General features: G+C 52.5%; 1 protein-coding gene across 41 annotated transcripts in view; it reads right to left on the reverse strand.

The window, feature by feature from the left end:
• Positions 1 to 432: 432 nt before the first annotated feature.
• SUN1 (Sad1 and UNC84 domain containing 1) overlaps positions 433 to 19,823 on the reverse strand; it is a 52,309-nt gene continuing 32,918 nt past the window's right edge. For 37 of the 41 annotated variants that reach the window (XM_057315626.1, XM_057315629.1, XM_057315617.1 and 34 more), the window contains 13 exons: positions 19,265 to 19,358; positions 17,952 to 18,010; positions 17,681 to 17,826; positions 16,838 to 17,077; positions 13,929 to 14,015; positions 12,703 to 12,746; positions 11,590 to 11,729; positions 10,070 to 10,320; positions 9,496 to 9,580; positions 7,086 to 7,201; positions 4,382 to 4,549; positions 2,495 to 2,587; positions 433 to 2,139 (listed from right to left, as the gene is read on the reverse strand). In XM_057315626.1, the coding sequence (XP_057171609.1) occupies positions 2,026 to 2,139; positions 2,495 to 2,587; positions 4,382 to 4,549; positions 7,086 to 7,201; positions 9,496 to 9,580; positions 10,070 to 10,320; positions 11,590 to 11,729; positions 12,703 to 12,746; positions 13,929 to 14,015; positions 16,838 to 17,077; positions 17,681 to 17,826; positions 17,952 to 18,010; positions 19,265 to 19,358 (1,637 nt within the window). In that variant the 3' untranslated portion in view covers positions 433 to 2,025. Of the gene's footprint in view, positions 2,140 to 2,494; positions 2,588 to 4,381; positions 4,550 to 7,085; positions 7,202 to 9,495; positions 9,581 to 10,069; positions 10,325 to 11,589; positions 11,730 to 12,702; positions 12,747 to 13,928; positions 14,016 to 16,837; positions 17,078 to 17,680; positions 17,827 to 17,951; positions 18,011 to 19,264; positions 19,359 to 19,823 lie in introns of all 41 variants that reach the window. The other 4 variants (XM_026489990.4, XM_026489993.4, XM_057315657.1 and 1 more) reach the window with 1 other exon arrangement.

Raw genomic sequence — 19,823 nt, forward strand, 5'->3', positions numbered from 1 at the left:
ATCCAGAGTCAGGGAGGCACAAGCACGGCCGGCCCTGGGCTGTCCTCATTCCAGGGCCCCTTCCAGACTCCCGCCCTGTGTGCTGCCCCCGCTGCAGCTCTTGAAGGGAGGCACTTTGTCCCTACTCACCAGTAGGTCTTAGTCCGTGCCCCCCACACAGTGGGCACGTGGGAAATGTGTACTCGACGCACCGACCCTGGGGCGGGCTTGAAAATGAGCAGTGCCCCACACCTGCCTTCAGCAGCGGACGCCCTGATGACCTGGCTGTGCCTTTGAGGGGGTCGAGCAGGCGGCTGACTGGGAACCCCAGAGGGCAGAGGCAGCAGGAATATGCAAGTGCACTGGTCCCTCCCCCGCACCCCCAGGGCAGGAACAAGGCAGACTGAGGAAAGAAGTAGGCCGTTTATTCGTCACTGGAAACATCACATGCACTTTTAAAAATTTAAACTCTTTATTTAAACGTTTCAATAGCATCTTATCAATTTGGTGGCAGCAAAAGAAGCACTACCAAAGACAAGTATTTTGAAAAGCATTTACAAAAATACCGTGCACAAAGTCCTATTCTGCATCTTTAAAAATAAATATTCAAAATATTTCCACCCAACTCCCAAATTTAGTTTTATATAGGAAATTTTGATTTATATATTTATCCTGTAATATCTGAAACATCTGTATACATTTTATCCAACTTAACTGCATAGGCATTATTTAGTTCCAATTCTAAGAGTGAAAAAAATGCTACTTTACGTAGTCGAGGACAGTTGTGCAGTACGCATAAAACCCCAGTCAGCACCATCACTTTCTGTTTCTGAAAACACAGTGTTTATGAGAACACCAAAAGAACGGTCTTAACCCAATAAAACTTAAATAATTTTTAAAACATCTGTTAACACTTTAAGTGCCTTGCAAATATCTCATAAAGTCTGCTCAGTAAAATAGTCTAAATATTAAATATTAATTATAAACAAAACAAGTCTCCTAGGAATTGAGAATGGCCCACAGTCGTAGTAAGAGGCAAATCCCAACTAGAACCAGGAAGAAAGTGCCGCCGTAAGAAAAATTATAACCCTACCACGTAATGGTGAATTTGCCACACTGGACTTGGAGAGCCATCAATAGAGTAAAAAGACTCTTAAAGACTGGGAGCACATTAGTGTTGAACTTTGCAGCAAAATTTAAAACAAAACCTGATGACATCCCCAAGGTTGGATTTCTGGGGTCCTACGGACACTGAGGTCCAACTCCAGGGTGGCCCCCAATGCACGGAGACCTGGCGAGACCCCAGCCCTCCGTTCAGGCCTCGGCTGAGATCCAGGCCACCACCTCCTTCCAAATCAGGCCCACTTCAAGCCCACGACAAAACCAAGCAACCGTGCTGGAATCTGAATAGAAACGACACACAGGCCTGACTGTGAAAGTCCTTCTCAGATGCAGGAGCAAACTAAGGAGAAAAACACAGTTATTTCCCCACCTGGGAACTTAAATTAACTACTGGTGCTGAATAAAGGAGAAACCCTCTCCTAAAGGAAAGGAGTTCAGAACTCTGAAATTTGGTGACATCGTTTTTCCCTGAAAGAAACGTGTGCTGGATGGAACAGAGGCAACGGGTCTGCCCCAAAGTCCTCTAGAAGGGCCAGTGAAAGGCTAAACATCAAAGCTTCAAGAACACTCTGACCTTTAACTTCACTTGCTTTGTTCCTGATGTCGAGAGAATACAAGGATCAAGAGCTTTATGTCCAAAAACAACCCCCCAGAACGACATACCCATCTTTGTGAACCACTCATTCCGGTGGGTTCCCACAGAGATGGGCTGTGGCCAGCAGATCTCGGGGAAGCCAGGCATTCGACATGCAGTGTTTCCTGTGGACAGAAGAGCAAGCCGGGCGTCAACTCCCATTGGCAGTCGGCAGCATTTATTTAGGGGTGACGTCCTCGCGATGCTCCAGGTGCCCTGGTTCAGGAAGGGTTCCAGTGTTTGAGGCTGTCCCCGTATATACAAAATGTACAAGAACCACAGGAGGGTCTCTACTTGACAGGCTCTCCATGAACTCTGAACCGATAGAGACATGTGTACTCAGGATGGCCCCAGTTGGAAAGAATCCGAAGCTCCACTATCTGGAAAGTTCCATCAGGTCTTTCCTGAAATCAAAAGGGGAGGGGTCACACTTAATTCACAGTAACACCCCAGGCCCAATCACTTCCCCAACTCTGAGGAAGCAGCCACGTTGGAAACTGTTAGTGTGAACTCCGGTGTCTATCGTAGGACACAGAGCTCAGGCAAAATGCAACTCCTCAGAAGCCACAGATTTACTTTCAGCGTAACAGGGCGCCTGTGTGCAGAGCAAGATACTACAAAGGCTCGTTTGGGAAGAGCTAGGAAGCTCAGATCCCACTCCTCCCAGGGCTTGACGCCCACATGCACCCCTGGGCAGCTTTGTCCTGCCCACCTGACAGGAGGAACCCACGGGCCCCTGGGAGCTGTGCAAGTCCTTACCAGGACGTGGAACATCTGGAGTGATTCCCCTTCTTGATCATACATAAACTGTCCCAGAAGCTGTCCTTCCTCTTGGTATTCATTTTCTAATCCCTGAAACCAAACCAGACAGTCATTAAGTAATGGAAAAAGAACACAACATTAATTAGGATTGCTTCCCCTCGACATCATCTGGGAGGATGAAAGCATTAATAAAAGCCTCCTCCAGAAGGCCTGTTAAATGCCTGGCACTTTGTTAAGGGCTCCACACAGTTAATGACAACCCTGCGGGGCAGGTGTTACTCCTCCTGTCACACGCATAGGGAAAACCACGCTGCAACTGGCAAGCTAACGCACGCCCGACTGCACAGACCACTCTGTTACCCACGTGGCCCACGGTGCCCTCAATGCTCCAAAGTGGAACCACACCTGATGAGCCCGGAAAAAGGACACCAGGCCACCTTGCACAGACAGCAGATGGCGGGGCCAGGGGCTGGCATGGAATGGGGACAGAGTCCCCGTTTGGGAAGAGGAGCAAGTTCTGTAAAGGACAGCTGTGCAAATGTGCCTTGTCCAGGGAACTGCATGCTTAAGATGGGTAAGGGGGTAACTCTGATGTGTGTTTTGCCACAAGAAGGAAGTCATCAGCAGGAAACAGAGATGACTGTTGGAGTGTGTCATCACAGGGAAGGACTGCTCGGTATGGGATGCAACAGTGGGCCATGGGCACACATGGCCAAACGCAGCACCGAGACCAACTCTGGGAAGTGCGTGTGTACGTGACACATGACTCGTATTTCTGTACAAAGCAGCTCAGGTATGCATAAGGAAGCTAAGATCCCAAAAGATAAATGAATAAAAACAAAATGTACAAAAAAAAAAAAAAAAAGTAAAGTGGGTGCAATGTCCAGCAACGTAGATGAAATATGCTGCTTTCACCTGTCAAGTTAGTGGAGGTTAGAACAAGAGGACACGGGGAGGTCAGTGCTGGTAACCCGCCTGCAACAATGCGTCAGTGGCCCTGCAGACGCTCACACCCTGTCTGCCCCTTCTGCCCCGTCTGCGGTGTGGCGCACAGGGCTGTGAGTGTCTGGTCTAAGGGAGTGAGGGAGAGCTGCAGCTGTGGCCTCTGTCCTCCAGCGTGGAAGCTGGAGAGGTACACCAGGGTTTAGCTACAAGATGGCATTTTATGCTACTTAAAGATGTGTGCAAAGAGTTAATTGCCATCAGGAGCCCCTGGGTGGCTCAGCCAGTTAAGGGTCTGCCTGCGGCTCAGGTCGTGATCCTGGGGTCCTGCGATCGAACCCCATGTTGGGCTCCCTGCTCAGCAGAGAGTCTGCTTCTCCCTCTGCCTCTGTCCCTCATCCCCGCTCTGCTAATAAAATTTTTAAAATCTTAAAAAAAAAAAAAATTAAGTGCCATCAAAAAATATCTATGGAAAATTTGTTTTAAGGCAAGAAACAAAATCCTATGAGCTGCGTTGTCTTGACTGCATTTTTTACAGGGAGAAAGGAGAGAGCAGAAAATGCCGCAGCGTGAACAATGGCTTCTCTGGGGGCTGGGATCGCTGGATGCTCTTTTTCCAACCTGTGTGTCGGAAGCTTCCTGTTAATTCGGCAGGAAACAGTTGTCACAGCTGCCTTCACAGCCCGACAGCCACACGTGCTCTGGAAACAGAAGTCTCCAGGTCCGCAGGCCGGGTGGCAGCCAACACACCCCCTGCACGCTGCCCTCCCCAGGAAAGGGCTGGGGTGGCGCCCTCGGCGTCTGATCTGCTTAGAGCACCGCAAGGCTGAGAGGAGGACAGCCAGGAACACCAGAAAACAGCCTCTTCCACTGGGCTCATCTTTGGGCAGGTCCCAGCGGGGGAGGAGGAGGCGAAGGAGAACCGCGACCCAGCTCACTCACATAGACGGCGAAGTCCTTGGGGGCGCTGGTGATGTTGCCCGTGGGCGACAACGTCTTTGGTATGTGCTCCAGAGTGAAGGTGGTCGGGCGGATCTTCATGGACAGCCTCACCACCAGGTACCCCTGGGAGCCTCGGAATGCCCAGCAGTTACCTGGATGTATGTCAGGCTAGGGAAGAGGCAGAAGACAACGACTTAACACATCCGACCCTCGATCAACGTGGGGGCTGGGGCTCTGACCCCTGGCACCACGAGAACTCCACGTGTAACTTCTGACCCCCACACACTTAACCACCAACAGCCCACAGCTGACCAGAAGCCTCACGGATCATAGAAAGTCGATCACCGCATGGTCCATATTCTTACAAAAAGCTGGAGAAAAGAAAGTGGGATTAAGGGAATCGTGAGGAAGAGGAAACACACTGTTCACAGCACTGCGTTTATAAACACACCCGCCAGATGAGAACCTATGCAGCTCAAACCCCTGCAAAGGGTCAAGTGTAATGAAACGAGCTCTTGAGAACGTGTCTGACATTTTAAAACTTAAAATACAAAAACACAAAGAGAAAACACGAACGCTGGTACAGAAACAAGACTTTCTGCAAAGTAAAAAATCAAAAAATCATGAAAAGCAAAATCCAACGACAAACTGGGGACAGGTATTTGCAACTTAAGCCCCAGAGGGTGGCCGTCCCCGTACGGGAGTGAGCCTAACGCTTAGGATAACCAGCACCTGTGACAAAAACGGGCAAGGCAAACACATTTTGTAGAAAAGTAAATTTAGATGGTCCTCAAACATAAGAAAATATGCTCCACCTTACATGATAACGAGAGAAATACACACAAACCACAAGTGTGACCCTTTCTCACCGAAAAGCTCAATAGTAACAAGGGGCCCGTGGAACCGCACACGAACTGCTGGTCAGTACACACAGCGCAGGCCCTTCCAGGAGCGTTGCTGGCAATATCCACCAGAGCTCCTTACGCATGGACCCTCTGACCCAGCCATACCCCGCTGTCCCTACGATACACTGGCAAAAATACAAAATGACAGGCGTGAGGATATTTCGTCGGGGGAGGATCTTAAAAGAGGAGCCACCATGCCCACTGGCAGGGACCCAGCTGAACGTGCTGCGCTGACCAGAACACGCCAAGTGCACAAGTCAGCTGCATGGCGCGCGGCCGCTCTTAAGGTGGGACAGGAGGGGAAGGGACAGGGGCATGGTGAACCCCCCCACCATGTGCTTATGCTTGGACTCATTCTCGCTGTACCCTGTGATCCTCATCACACTGCCCTGGGAAACGATGACGCTGTCCCCAGACGGCGCTGCAGGGACGCTGCAGGTCCCCTGGGCACCCCTCCGGGCGCTGTTGACAGCATAGTGCCTCTAGGAGTCCCCTCCCTGGGAAGAGCCTCCCCAGCACCGCGGAGGCTGGGCATCGCGTGTGTTCCATGGGGGTGGCACCATTCAGTGAGCCCCGGCTGTGCCCTCTACAAAAAGGTCTGGGCCTGAGCCCTGGGAGGGCTGCAGACACTGTCTCGGGTACCCCCCCCACTGGCTTGGTCATGGAAGTAGGAGCCGGTCCTGTGTCTGCTGTCCCCAGATTCTATAAGAATTTTCTTTACTCTGAGAAGCCAATCACCTATTCCTCCAACTTCATTACAGGTAAGAGTTCCTCCTAGTCAACCCTCCCCGTTCCAGTTTCCCTGGGAGTTCTCCTGATAAAGCAGTCTTTCGCTCCCATACGTCTAAGATCCAAAATGCCAGCTACCTCCAGACACCGGATCCAGTCTGTGTAAAACGGGCACAAAGCCGTGGGTCAGTGTGGTATCGCGGGGAACATCAGGAACATCAAGCCCTCTGCACTGTCTGAGGGCAAAGAGCGTGACCCAGCAGCCAAGGCAACGCCTGAGGGTCCCATGAGCGGCCGCAAACTGGTGCCTGGCAGGTGCTCAGGCCTGTGGGAAAGCTGCCCACACACCCGTTGCCAGCCGGGCTCCCAAGGACGAGACAAGGACCACGACAGCAACGGGGCGTCGAAATCTTAAGTTTACTGATCCCTCATGGTCAGATTAATTTGTAAATTCTTGTTTTTGAAGAAAAGCACAACTATCATGAGGATATTTCACCCAAGAGGAGTCGTTTGAATTTTCTTCAAAGAGGCAGTAGCGCCCGGCAGTGCTTTAGGAGAGGAACCAACATCTGCGACAATTTACACTCTCCGTCCTCCGTCTCTGTGACCAACTGTGTACCACAAGCCACGCACCAACAGCCATGCGCCCCGAGGGTGGCCCACGGCGGCTCCGGAGTCTGAAGCCCGGTCGGCTGGCACAAGGTGCGTGCGGCGCACCATGGTGCCGGGGAGGGGTCTCCCCCTGCTCTGGCTCTTCGGAGACCAAGGAAGCACAACCTTGTCTCACGAGGGGACGCCCTCGGCCGTCACAGGGCCGCAACAGCGCAACTGCGGCTCGCGCTGCGAGGGTGAACCAGAAGGACGAGGGCACGACACACGGCCAGAGCGAGGGCGCCGTCGGCGCATGGGTCTGTGCGAGCCCACGGAGCAGAGCCCACGGAGCAGAGCCCTCGGCTCGGCACCCTTCCGCAGGGATGTGCGTGGTGCCACGGGAACGAGCGGCCACAAGGCATCTCCTGGCTCCTTCTGGGGCCAGGGGAGGGGGGGTGCGTGCCCAGATCACGACTCACCTGGATCACGACGCGCGGGGACTGGGAGAAGTACCAGAGCGGGATCCCGAACAGGCTGATGAGTGCCGTCTTGGTCTCGTACGTCTCCGAACAGCGTGTGCTCAGGACGCTCCCCCCTGAAAGCAGAGTTCGGGGCTAGCTCAGCGTCCGCAGCGACCCGCTGGGAAGAGCGTCCCCCCCGTCAGGGCATTACCGCGAGGGCTGAGCGTTCTCCAGCTTCGAACTTCACAAAGAACGGTCTACTTTAAGATCAGCCCAGGCTCCTGTCGACTTTTTCCAAGTTCAGGGCACAGCTGCGACCTCCCAAAGCAGCACCCCTGTCTGCCACTCTAGCGAAGGGGACTCTGAAGGGACTTTGTGCATCTTACTAAAGAAAGAGCAACGCCTCCGACAGGCACTGGAGCTCCCTGACAGGTGTGTGTGTTGTTACAGGGGCCCCAGCGACGGGACGCTCTCAGTGGCTGCTCGGGACGGGCGACAGGCGCCAGGTCTGCTAACCTAACAGGTCCAGGGCTCTACGTGGGGTAACGTAAGCATCCTGCAGCCAACACACTAAAAACCACTGAATCGTAATGCTTTCACAGGGTGAAGTTTAGGTTATGTGAATTAGATCTCCGTTAAAAAAAAAACGCATTAAAAAATATATCCAATTTGCTGCTCAACAGGAGACAGGCAGACAGGAGGCTGCTGCCAACGCAAACGAGACGGTGTGGGAGGAACAACAAACTCTCAAAATAAACCCTGTAAAATGAAAGCTGCCGAGACGTCTGTGTTCGAAGAGGCGGTGACTCCTACGCTGGGGGTCCACCAACGCCCCCGCAGCACCCGCACGAACACAGTGGCGGGCCCGCGTGACGACTGCTCCTTGTGCCGTGAGCGAGCAGAGCCGGGAATCCAAACACGACCACAGAGCAGTGCCGACCCGAACCTCCGAACCTCAGCGTTACTCTTTACACATTCTGTCCTCGTTTAAAAAAAAAAAAAAGGATCCTTAAATATGGACCCTATAAAAAAAATACTTTCAACTTACAAAGACTCGAATGCCGTGAGTAACGACAGAACCTTCAGTTCGGTGTCATCAAAGTTACCAAACTCTACATGACACGCGGTCTGTCGGGGTTAGTTACGCTCCTGAGAGAACAACCACCCAGCCGAATGGTTAACACAGCTTGATGTCTCTGAATTGAAATGGTCTCTTCATAAATCACTGAATTTCAAAAACAAGCAGCTAAAATCACTTAATATTCTATAAAAGTCACACTCCACAAAACATACGCCACAACAATTAAGAGCCTTCCCGACCCCGGCGGACACTGGGAGAATGTGGGGCGTTTCACGCGCAGCGGCGGCTCTGGGCCAGTGCGGGGCCTGCGGGGACCAGGTTCCCGACGAGGGGCATCACGCAGATTGCCTATGCTGCCGGGTGAGGGTAAACTGAGTCACCGCTGGCCTGCGGGGTTCTCTGGCCCCTTCATCAGCGACCGTGCGTGAAGAACCTCCTTTTCTCTGAGAGAAAATGCTGGTTTACCAACCGTTGATCTCCAAGTCCTAAGTTTTAAACACTCAGAAAAACAGTATTTTCGGTGACACAGACGGTAGAAAAACCTCCCCTAAACAGACGTGATGTCCCTTGAAGTCTTCACTCTTGTGTAGTAGGGACATTCACACGTTTCCTCAAAGAAATGCTCCCATGCTTGATCCGGGGGCGTTGTCCCAAATGTCACCAAGGGTGTAGGTGACAGAAGACGTGTGGACCACAATGCTTCACTAGACCACCGTTCTGATGGCTCAAACGCACCTGGCCCTGAGGACCGGGACTGGGTCCCGAGCCCACGCGCCTACAGCACGCACCACTTCCCCTTCGTTTCTCTGCGGAACAAAAGCAGCACCCCCACCACTCTGCTCATCCAGGAGCCGTTCTCACGGCTGCTTTGTCTGCCAGCTGTCTCCCCCACGCCGCGTACAGCAGGCACGGACCCATCGCTCACTGAACGCCTGGACAGACACGTGTGGACGACACTGAGCGCTCTGGAAAGCAGTCTGGAACTGCTGCTCTAGTGTCCACCCCGGCGCTTCTACACTGAACACACTTTACCATACAACCAACGCCGCGTGGCAGTAAACTCTGACGTAGCTAGGAGAACCCAAAAGCGACTCAGATGCCCTCAAACTGGGATTTTGCTGACGTAGGTCATTACACGGGCTCAGGCCAACTGATGTGAGAGCACACGCGTCACCAGCAGCCCTCTTCCGGGAGAACCTGAGCGTCCCCTGAAGCAAGAGCATGAGGGGCATACCCACCATGATGCTCTTTCCCAGCATCAGGTTCCAGACGGCTTTGAAGTGGGGCAGGTAGCGGCTGGCCAACAGGTGACCACCGTACTCGGTAAGCAGACTTCTGTTTACTCACCACCAGACTCCAGAGCGAAGTCCACCATGCCAGTCTTATCCTGGGAATACAGCTTCAAGGCATTGTTCACGATGACGCGGGCTTGCTGGACAGAGCCAAGTGCACAACAGGGAGACAAGACTCAGCGTTAATGGAGAAATGAAGGCCACACATTTCCATCAAGAACACATTTTCAGTTACCTCTATCTGGGATACAGGCTTGGCGTGGGGGGGGTGGTCAGTCCTGCACCCCCGCTGCAGGGGCCATCACGTGGACGTGCTGCCTTGTCACCCAGGGCTCACACACAGCCACGACAACCGTGAGCCAGAGAACCCGTGGGTTCCACAGAATATGGACATAGCGAGGACTAGAATCTGGGACGGGAGCTCGGCACCGTATTCCTGGGAAACTGCTATGATTTCACAAGGTGTGCGGCCACCCCGGGGGCAGGATCTCCGGGACACAAGCAGCTGGAACCTGCCCGCACCCCAGGCCGTGCTGAGCACCTCTGGATCAGCACCACGTTCCCGTGAGAACCCACATCTGCCCGCTCCCTCACGACGCCGCCGCGAACACTGCTCGCCGTGCACCTACCGCTTCTGTGATTCCGGAAATCCCTGCCTCCTTTGCAGCGGACACCACAGTTTCAGAACCGGGAACCCGCGTCGTCACAGAGATGTAGTGCGTGACGTTCTTCAGGATCTGCAGCTCCAGATCCCGTAATAAAGCCTGCAGGTCGTCCTTGCTTACGAACCGAGAAGAGACCGTCTGTAGCAGCCGCTCGAGAGACCCGCCCTGCTCCTCGCCCGAGAACACGCGTTTGATGGTTTCTCGGACTTGGGCGTCTACCTAGGAAGACCATTCGCAAGCAGAACGTGAAGTCACTGTTCTAACGAAAGCCTCTCACTTCGCTTCTGTCACCTCAACACCTCGAAACTATGACAAAGCGTCTCGAATACCCGTAACGTAAACGGGACAATTCTCCCCCTTCGCAGTTGGAGAACCTCTATAAAAATGCCGGAATAGGAGTACTGGACCAGAAAAGCGCAGTGCGCACCCAGAAAGCCCAGGAGACAGCGGCTCCGTCCACCTTGTCGCCTGCGCGTGCTCCTCAGCGGGCATTTACCAAGCGGGGCGCCCCCGAGGCTCAGGTGTGGGGACGGAGGAGCCCCTTGTCCTCACACTCAGTCTGGTCAACAATCAGTCGTGCTAACAACTCGAGTGTTACTTCATGTGTGCTAGAAACACCCTGTGCGTTATTTCTACACACCCCCTCTCCTTGCTTGGCACGGAGATGCACAAGAGAAATCACGCAGGGAGGCCCCGCTCAGCCACTCACAGAGCTCTGGGGCATCCACACTACGGACAGCCCGCCACGTCCTCCCGGTGCCTGTCTGCCCAGGGGACTCCGTCAGGGGAGCCCCGAGAGTGTGGCTGCTACCCGCAGACTATGCATCTTCGCAACTGGTGAACAGCCTAAGACACCCCGCCCCCAGAAGGCTGCAGGCGCTCACGGTGCTGCCACGTCAGCACTGGAACAACGGTCATCCTTCCTGCAAACCCAGTTAGTGGAACTGAGCGACCTGCTCACAAGCTCTGTCCACGTGCCCGTCTCCTTTCCCGGCAACTTCAGGAGCTCTTTCCACAACAGAGACACGTTTATCATCTGGGCCGTAAACCCTTTTTCGCAGCCTACTATCTGCCTCTGCCTTACGATGACTTCTGCCACTCAAGTGTCTGTATTGTTCATTTTCACGCAGCTCGAGCGCCTGGACTTCTCTCTTGCATAAGGACGCAAGGGCCCGACACCGCCTGATACGTGACCACACGATGCAGACTGCAAAGTGCGATGGGACTCTCCCGCGGTGAAAAGACATACGAATACGTGGTGGCGCACGGCCTTACGCACGTCGAGGAAGCGTGCCAAGAAGACACCGAAGCGTCAACGTTACAGGAAATGCCAGGAGAGCTGAAGAGTAACTACTTTCTCGTAGATGTTTAAAAACTGCACATATAAGAAAATAAACGTTCTACAGAAAGTTGAAATCAAATTAATAAACCTAAAACTTCAGCTCAAGCGTTCCTTTACTTCCCGGGAGGAGACATTTTACCACTTGCCTTTCCATGGATGGTATCGACCTCTTCACAGCTGGTTTTCAAATGCTGCCAACTGGACAATTCAGATTTCAGCTGACCCAGCTCTAGTTCCAGACGCTTCACCATGGAAAGGAGGTACCGCTCTTCCTCAGCTCCGCTGGCAAGTCCACGGGAGGAGAGAGGAGGAAACAAGTCAGGTGTCACCCGTCACACATGCGTAAACGAGGCAAAAGACACGTGGAGGAGGGACCCGCGCCACCCCCAGACCCATCGATTCTGCACACACCTCCACCTGTCCCACCTCAACGTCAACACGAGCCATCAGCTCTAAGTCAAAATCCCAGAGACCCTGTCCACACGACCAGTCCACGCACGTACACGCACCCCGTCCACACCGGTCCGCGCACGTACACGCACCCCGTCCACACCGGTCCGCGCACGTACACGCACCCCGTCCACACCGGACATATGGGACCTACGGTGGTGATACAGGATCTGTAACACACACAGGAGCCAGAGGTGGGAAGACGCTTCAAGCTCATTTTCTGGCCCTCCCCCACCCCCCGCCCATGCGGAGCTGCAGGAATCCCTGAAGCAATAGGAAGGTACAGGCGTCCCATCTACACACACATAGGACGGGGGTGCAGAGAGCCCGTGTCGATAAAATGAGGGGTGTGGGAAAAGACAGGTGCCATGAGTGTATCGAGGAAAGGGAAAGTCCACACTTCCAGGAAAATTCGGGGGGACAGACAAAGGTAGCAGGCAAAAGCAGCCCACACACCACATCCCCAAGAAACTGTCAGGGACAGAACCATTTAGATGGCCAAAAAACAGCTCGGAGCTGGCACAGAGCCACATGCACGGGAGGTCCAGGAAGGTAGGTGTCCTGCCCGCTTGAGCGGCTGCTGGGAGGCTGAGAGTGAGGGCACAGAAGTCCACCCGCACCAGGGCCCCAGCTCAGCCCCGAGCGCACCCTGGCAGTGAGTGTCTGTCCTCGGGGGAGACACCACTGGGAGTGATCCCACCAGAGAGCCGGAACTCACGGTGCACACAGTGCCCCCTCGGGAACGACTGCTGGGTTCCACATTACGAGAAAACATAAAATGTTAATTCATCTGAAATTATCCTACCTAGCTGTTCTCAACTTCGTCTGTTCTAATTCCTTCCGGATAGCCTAAAAAGTATGAGAAAGAACTGTTTAGACAGGAGTTATACACTAACATTTCATAAATCACACCCTTGATTAACATTATATTTCTATAGGAAACTACATGTATTTATCTGTGATTTTTTCCCCCCTTAGTTCAAAGCCCAGACCCGCCTGCTGGTTGGCAGGTGAGAGATGTTTATTTTTTCAAAGTAAATGTTTTTGTTTTTTTTTTTTCCAGGGATTATACCATTCTTTTTTTTTTTTTAAGATTTTAAGTAATCTCTGCCTCCAGCATGGGGCTTGAACCCACGACCCCAAGATCAAGAGTCACCCGCTCTTCCGACTGAGCCAGCCAGGCACACCCAAAGTAAACTTTTAGAAGACATGTAACATATACTCAGAGAGCTGCAGAAATCACACGGAACACCTTGATGGATTTCCAGAATGAGCAGCTCCTGTAACCAAGCCCCCGGCCAAGAAGGACACTGCCAGCACCTCCAGGAAGTTGCTTTTGAACGGGGAAGGACAAGGCCATGACAGAGTCACATATGGAAACAGGACTCATGAACAGGGTACGTTCAGAGATGGGGGGCTGACACCACCACCCCACATTGGGAAGCCGCATCCACTCAAACTCCAGCTGAATGAGGCCAGACTCCCCATGGCACAAAATGAAGTGAGGGCTACGCTCGGGACCTCTTGCTCCCTTCTCCAGCCCTCCCCCCGCCCCCCGACACCAGGGATTCTGCGATCAGCAGGTGGTCGGGACTTGCCTGGTTCCACGTGCAAACAGGGCAGCCGCCCTGACACACCCAGGGCTGTGCCACGTCTGCCCCTGCACCCAACGTGCCAGGCGACCCCGAACTGGATCGCGCCACAGTGTCTGTGGCTCAGATCAGTGCCAACATCCCAGCCTCCCACCGATATCTGATAATAACAGCTTTTCCAACAGAAAATGAACACTGTCTGTCTACAAAGTCACTCTGCGGAAGGCTGTGTGACCTCGAGGAGAAAAGGGCTCAGGCCCCCCTTGAAAAGATGCCTTGGAGTCCGTGAAAAAGGCAGACTTGTGAAACATGAAAGTAGTAAAATGAGCTCCCAGGAGCAAGAGGCAACAGTCAAAAGGCTTCTCCTTGCAGGCTGAGGCGTGTGAGCACACGCACGGAGGCAGGTGCTCTCCTGCTGAGGAAAGGTCAAGATGCATACCTCAGACTTCTCTGTCAGTTTTCCGAGAACGTCTTCTAGGTTTGAGAGGCGCAATTCGTGCTCTTGGTGGAAACTCACGGTGTCGGTCTTGGAAAGGAGCACAAGTGGGAGGTAAGCAACAGACAAAGACCTGGAAGTTGTTTCCACACAGAACCCCAAACACGAGACCGCCTGGTCACAGCCTGGCCTGGCGTCATGCGGGGGGGGCCCTCAGCGTCCACAAGTCCACCCCTCCCTTGACAGCTCGCACGCCTGTGCTCTCCAGGAGACACCCACGTGGACGGCCCCCCGTGTGCGGGAGGACAGCGGGCTACGAGGAAAGACACACCAACCCGCTCACCGAGCTTACACGCAGTACTTGACACACAGCACAGCCGCGGGAATGGCCTGACCGGAGTGCTGCCCTGCGGCACGGTTTCCCAGGTGACTGAAGGGACTTACTTAAGCACTGCACACACAAGTTACTCTTCCGGCTTGCAAGACAAGAGAGCGACAAACACACCAGAGAAGCGGGGGAACTGCTGAGAAACTACACTTTGTTCAACCTACGCCTATTTGTTCAGCAATGCTTAGGTAGAACTACATGAAGACTGTCGGATACAGTCCCAAGCAGTCTAGAAAAGTCACTGCCAACTATCCACTGAGACAGCGGACAGGCACCGTGCGCCCAGAGAGACAGACCCAGGCCAGAAGACACAGAAACTAAGTAATTCGATACGTTCACTATTGGAGGTCCCGCCTGTTAACTATACCCCATCTGTTCCAAATTATAACCACAATTTATAAAAGTTTATAAAAGTTTACATAAAAACAAGATGAAAAATGGGATGAACCCAGGTCGCTGACATACACAAAGGGCAGCCACGGATGCGGCCGTGAGCTTCCTCACCGTCTCTGCCTGCCACCTAACTGCGGCACGATGAGAGGCGCCACTCTCTCGGCTGTCCACTGCAACGGCCACCAGCCACGTGCAGCCAGCGCAGCTGAGCAACGAGCTCCACACCGCCCCACGCAGCTGGCGTACTGCTCAACGGCACAGTGCGGACGCACAGCACACACACGCCAGGAGCGTGGCGGGGAGGGCGATAACAGGCGACCGCAAGAGTAAGACGAGCGGGGGGCCGCTTCAGAAGCCAGCCTGCGACTGCCCTGCATCAGGACTGGCATCACGGTCACACTGGCGTACAGGTAGATACCGGAGAATGGTGTGAGGAGGACAGGCTAAATCCATACCTAGCTAATCTAATTTAGAACCTAGTTGTAAAGGGAGCCCAGACTGCATAAGATTTGATAGTTTACAGAACAAGACACAAACTGATGCTTGGCTGGTTTTTTTTTGAACCGTCATCTCTTTTCTCAGCAAGAGAAATCAACATAACTGAAGGTTGCCAGCTCACCACCTGTTTGCTTGCTTGAGGATTTCACAGTCCTATCATCCCTGTGGTGGTGACACTATTTCAGAACGCCTCGGCTGAGATGCTTCTTGAGACCAACATGCTTCCTGGCGTGACTCTACGCTCACTCAGGAAACGTCCTGCCTACAGGGACAGATTTCGTGATCTGCCACCTACAACAGTCCAGCTGCTCTGTTTTTCAAAACAGCATCTCCCTTGACAGGGACGCGCTTCAGCCCTTCCTTCTGTTCCATGCTGTCTGCAAAACACCAGCAAAGTTCCCTTCACCCTTCCCATCTAACAAAGTTGTTGAATGGCCACTAAGAGCAGACCACTCATAACGGTGTTAACTGGACCTCGCCGAGAGCATCTCAATTTTATGGTCGAGAAACTGGAAATCAGCAAAGACAGGAGTCAATGCAGGACGCCAAGTGTGCCTTGAGCAGGCACGGAGACTCCAAGGGTGGCCACCTAGGGCCGTGCAGAGAAGGTGCAAGCGTGCCCTGTCACTTCGTGCCCTGTCGCCTTGGGGTCCCCATGCTATCGGCACATTACAATGACAACTACTGATGGGCCTCGGGCCGGACCACAGTCAAGACAAGGGTCATTCATTCAACATCAGGTGTGACAGTGACTTGAAAGGTGGGAGGCGAAGGTGGTGACCAGGGGGCACTTGGCCCTGGGGGTGCTTGGCCTGGGGCCAAGTCTAGCTGGAGGCTCCAGGGACAAGAGGCAGGCTTGCTCCAGAGCACAGTGGGACCAGGCTTTGTGCAGGGCCTTGAGGAGGCCTGGGAGTCCCCAGGCCCAGACACCTGCACCAGGGAGGGATGGGAGTCGGGGTTCCTCCTCGACTGTGATGCGGACAGCTGGGGGGGTGGGCAGGGCTTTGAGACAAGAGATATGAGGGAGAGGCAGGCTGCTCAGGAAAGGGGCAACACGTACTTAAAGATTTCACGCCAATGTACCTCAATGCTGAATACTCACTTCGGAACTTAAGAAAACAAACAGCAGTTCTGAGGAAAACTGACAGTTCTTTCCTTGAGAATACCGAATAAACACAACATTTTTGTTCAGGGCTCCACATGGAATAGCAGCTCCTCTAAACTTCATTATCGTGAGATTTTTTTTAGATCACAGATTTAACTTTTCAAATCAGTGTCGATTTAAAACGCATATGAAATCACAGCTGACAATGAAACTTCACTGAATTATTATGTTCAATCCATTTTCAAAGTAAAATGCGGGTCAGAAACAACTTGCAGACAGGGCACCAGGTCCCATGGCTCCCACGAGCAAGCCACCCACGGCGACCGCGGCTCCCAGCCCCCAGCGCGGCGCCCACTCCGCTGCTGTCCCACGGGCTGCAACTCCCGGTCTCGGGCAAACACCGGGAAACCACCCTGGCCCTCAGCACACTGCTCCCAACAGCCGAGAAGCACGAACACCTGTCACAGCAGCACCTCTCCCATTCTTCATCCCCAAAAAGGAAACAAACACTTGAGAACTCAGCATTACCTGAGAGCCCGACAGTCTGTCGGCACCCATTTCCTTTAAGTGCTGCCCTACCACACGCTGAACCAAGGACAGTGTTGCCTCGCTATCGCCGTCCATCTGGTCCACCCGTGCCTGCAGTTTCTGAAGCACAGCGGCCAGTTCTCTAAGCTTCTCATCGTGGCTGCGACACTGTCCAGACAGCGAGGTCAGCTGTCTTTCCACTTCGCTCCTCTGAAACCAGCGGAAAGCCTCGTCACCGTCCTACAGCAGTGAGAGCAATTCCAGCAGCACATCAGGCCTGGTGTGAAATGACCTCAGAGCACAGTATCACAGTGGAACGTCCCTACAACATGTGTGGAGCCGTTAAGGCACAGGACAGGACCACGTCCATCCTCAGGGATTTTCCTTACAGGGCAGACTACAGGGGCCTGTCTTTTCTTCTTACTTTCTGTCTTTTCCAAAGTAATGGGCACTACTATTTTTTTTTTAAAGATTTTATTTATTTATTTGACAGACAGCCAGCGAGAGAGGGAACACAGGCAGGGGAGTGGGAGAGGAAGAAGCAGGCTCCCAGCGGAGGAGCCCGACGTGGGACTCGATTCCAGAACTCCAGGATCACGCCCTGAGCCGAAGGCAGACGCTTAATGAGACTGAGCCACCCAGGCGCCCCATGGGTACTACTATTTTTTAAGTTAAAATTAACTGAATGAGATTACTTACATATGCATTACTTGATCTACCTGAGAACATTTAAGGAGCTCTAAAGCTTGCTTACTTGACGTTTAACATTTTCTGAACCAGGGCGCCTGTTCTCTGAGGAATACAGAGGAGGAATGCCTGAGAAGAGAGCTTCTGTGTGCTCACCTCCAGCGGCCGGCTCAGGGGAGACTCGCCAGGTGTGAACGTGCTCTCGGGGCCGTCTACCCGCTGAGCTCCGTACGTGCGTGTCCAGTTGAGCACAGGCAGGCCTGAGAGGAAGTCTCCCTGGCCGCACAGGGACACACCTGCAGCTAAAGGGGACAAGGGCCAACCGCATGTGTGGACAGCCAACACTCTGCCAAACGTGCAGTTCTTGCCCTCATTTACACCTTCCTGTGCAGATATCCATCATGGAACCAAGTCAGAGTTTACTTACCTAGTAAAAGTAACAATGGAACGAGCAAGAGTAAAAACTTGCAGATATTTCGAAGGCACCTAGAAATAAAAAGAAAAATTTTAACTTGGATAAAAGAAAAATCAGGGTCACCATCCTATTTTAACTTTCTGGGTAATTTTATACAAAATAACCCCGCCCTTATTTTAAAATGAAAGTCGGGGCGCCTGGGTGGCTCAGTCGTTGAGCGTCTGCCTTCGGCTCAGGGCGTGATCCCGGAGTTCTGGGATCAAGCCGCACATCAGGCTCCTCCGCTAGGAGCCTGCTTCTTCCTCTCCCACTCCCCCTGCTTGTGTTCCCTCTCTCGCTGGCTGTCTCTCTCTCTGTCAAATAAATAAATAAAATCTTATAAAATAAAATCTTATAAAATAAAATAAAATAAATAAAATAAAATAAATAAAATAAAATAAAATAAATAAAATGAAAGTCTACAGTAATGGGGCGCCTGGGTGGCTCAGTGGTTAAGCGACTGCCTTTGGCTCAGGGCGTGATCCCGGCGTTCTGGGATAGAGCCCCACATCAGGCTCCCTGCTCAGTGTGAAGCCTGCTTCTCCCTCTCCCACTCCCCCTGCTTGTGTTCCCCCTCTCGCTGCCTCTCTGTCAAATACATAAATTTTGAAAATCTTAAAAAAAAAAAAAAGTCTACAGTATTAGAAATACAGTCAGAGTTGCCTTTTTTTTTTTTTTTTAAAGTAGGCTCTGTACCCAATGTGGGGCTTGAACTCAGAACCCTGAGATCAAGAGTCACATGGTCCTCCAGCTGAGCCGGCCAGGAGCCCCAGAAATGCAGTCACGGTGTCATCTACGAGGTGTGTATACACCTGCAGGGGAACCTGTCTATAAAGCAGTGTCTGCTGGCCCACAGTCACAATCAAACACATTCACTAACTGTTGACCTGCACGGCACCATGCTGGCCACTTAAGGACCCTGGGGCCGGGGCGGGGGGGGGGGGGGGGGGGGCTGCCCCAGGGTGGGAGCCAGAGCCTCTCCCCGTCCTGACCACACCCCTCCCGATCTGTGTAATCCCTGACAAGGCACTTAACTCCTACACACTGTGGTTTTAAGAGACAGCTGCCTTTCCTTTCTCACAGGAATGGTTTGAAAAATTACATAAAGATATAAAAACACTTTGTAAAATATAAAGTGATATAAAAAAGGCAAGATATTAATATCCCAAAATATAAAAACGATGTAAATATAAGCTAAATCATTTAAAAAAATCAAATTATATCCTGCAATGAGCACAAAGTCAGTTCTTAAAAATACCAAGTTGACATCATATTGGTTTCCTTACCTTGTAAGAAGAAACACATTCAGCCAAGAAATCAGAGTAACAAACTGGTACCATCCAATCCCTAGCCACCAGAATATTCCAGAGGCTGCCTTCCCTAGAAGAGAAAACACCAAACATTGTAAAGAAATGCTCTTTGGAAAATCAAACTCCGAAATGGACCGTTTTTGTGATGGTCAAGCGAGAAGCACAAGGACATCTGCCAACAAATATCACGTGAGTATCTGAAGACGGAGTCAGGCATGACGCGCGGAGGAGTGTCCGTCTGCTCAAACACAGGGACGCCAAGCAGCACACACGGTGAAGCTGAGGCACGGAACAAGCCACAGGTGGGAAACAGCAAACCCACGCATTCTGCACGCCAGTTCAGCGGAGCAGCTGGACCCGCACAGGACCCAACACGGCAGGGAAACAAAGAACGCTCATGCACCAGGAGCACGGATGTTAGCACTTCTACGGCATCGGGAATGAAATGTGTTATATCAAGGAGCAAAGTATGCAGCCCTAAAGTGAAACTTTCACTGGTGAGATCAATCGTTACTTGCAGCAGCGGAACTGCCCA

The sequence above is a fragment of the Ursus arctos genome, unplaced genomic scaffold (assembly GCF_023065955.2).
Source record: "Ursus arctos isolate Adak ecotype North America unplaced genomic scaffold, UrsArc2.0 scaffold_2, whole genome shotgun sequence".
Classification (NCBI taxonomy): domain Eukaryota; kingdom Metazoa; phylum Chordata; class Mammalia; order Carnivora; family Ursidae; genus Ursus; species Ursus arctos.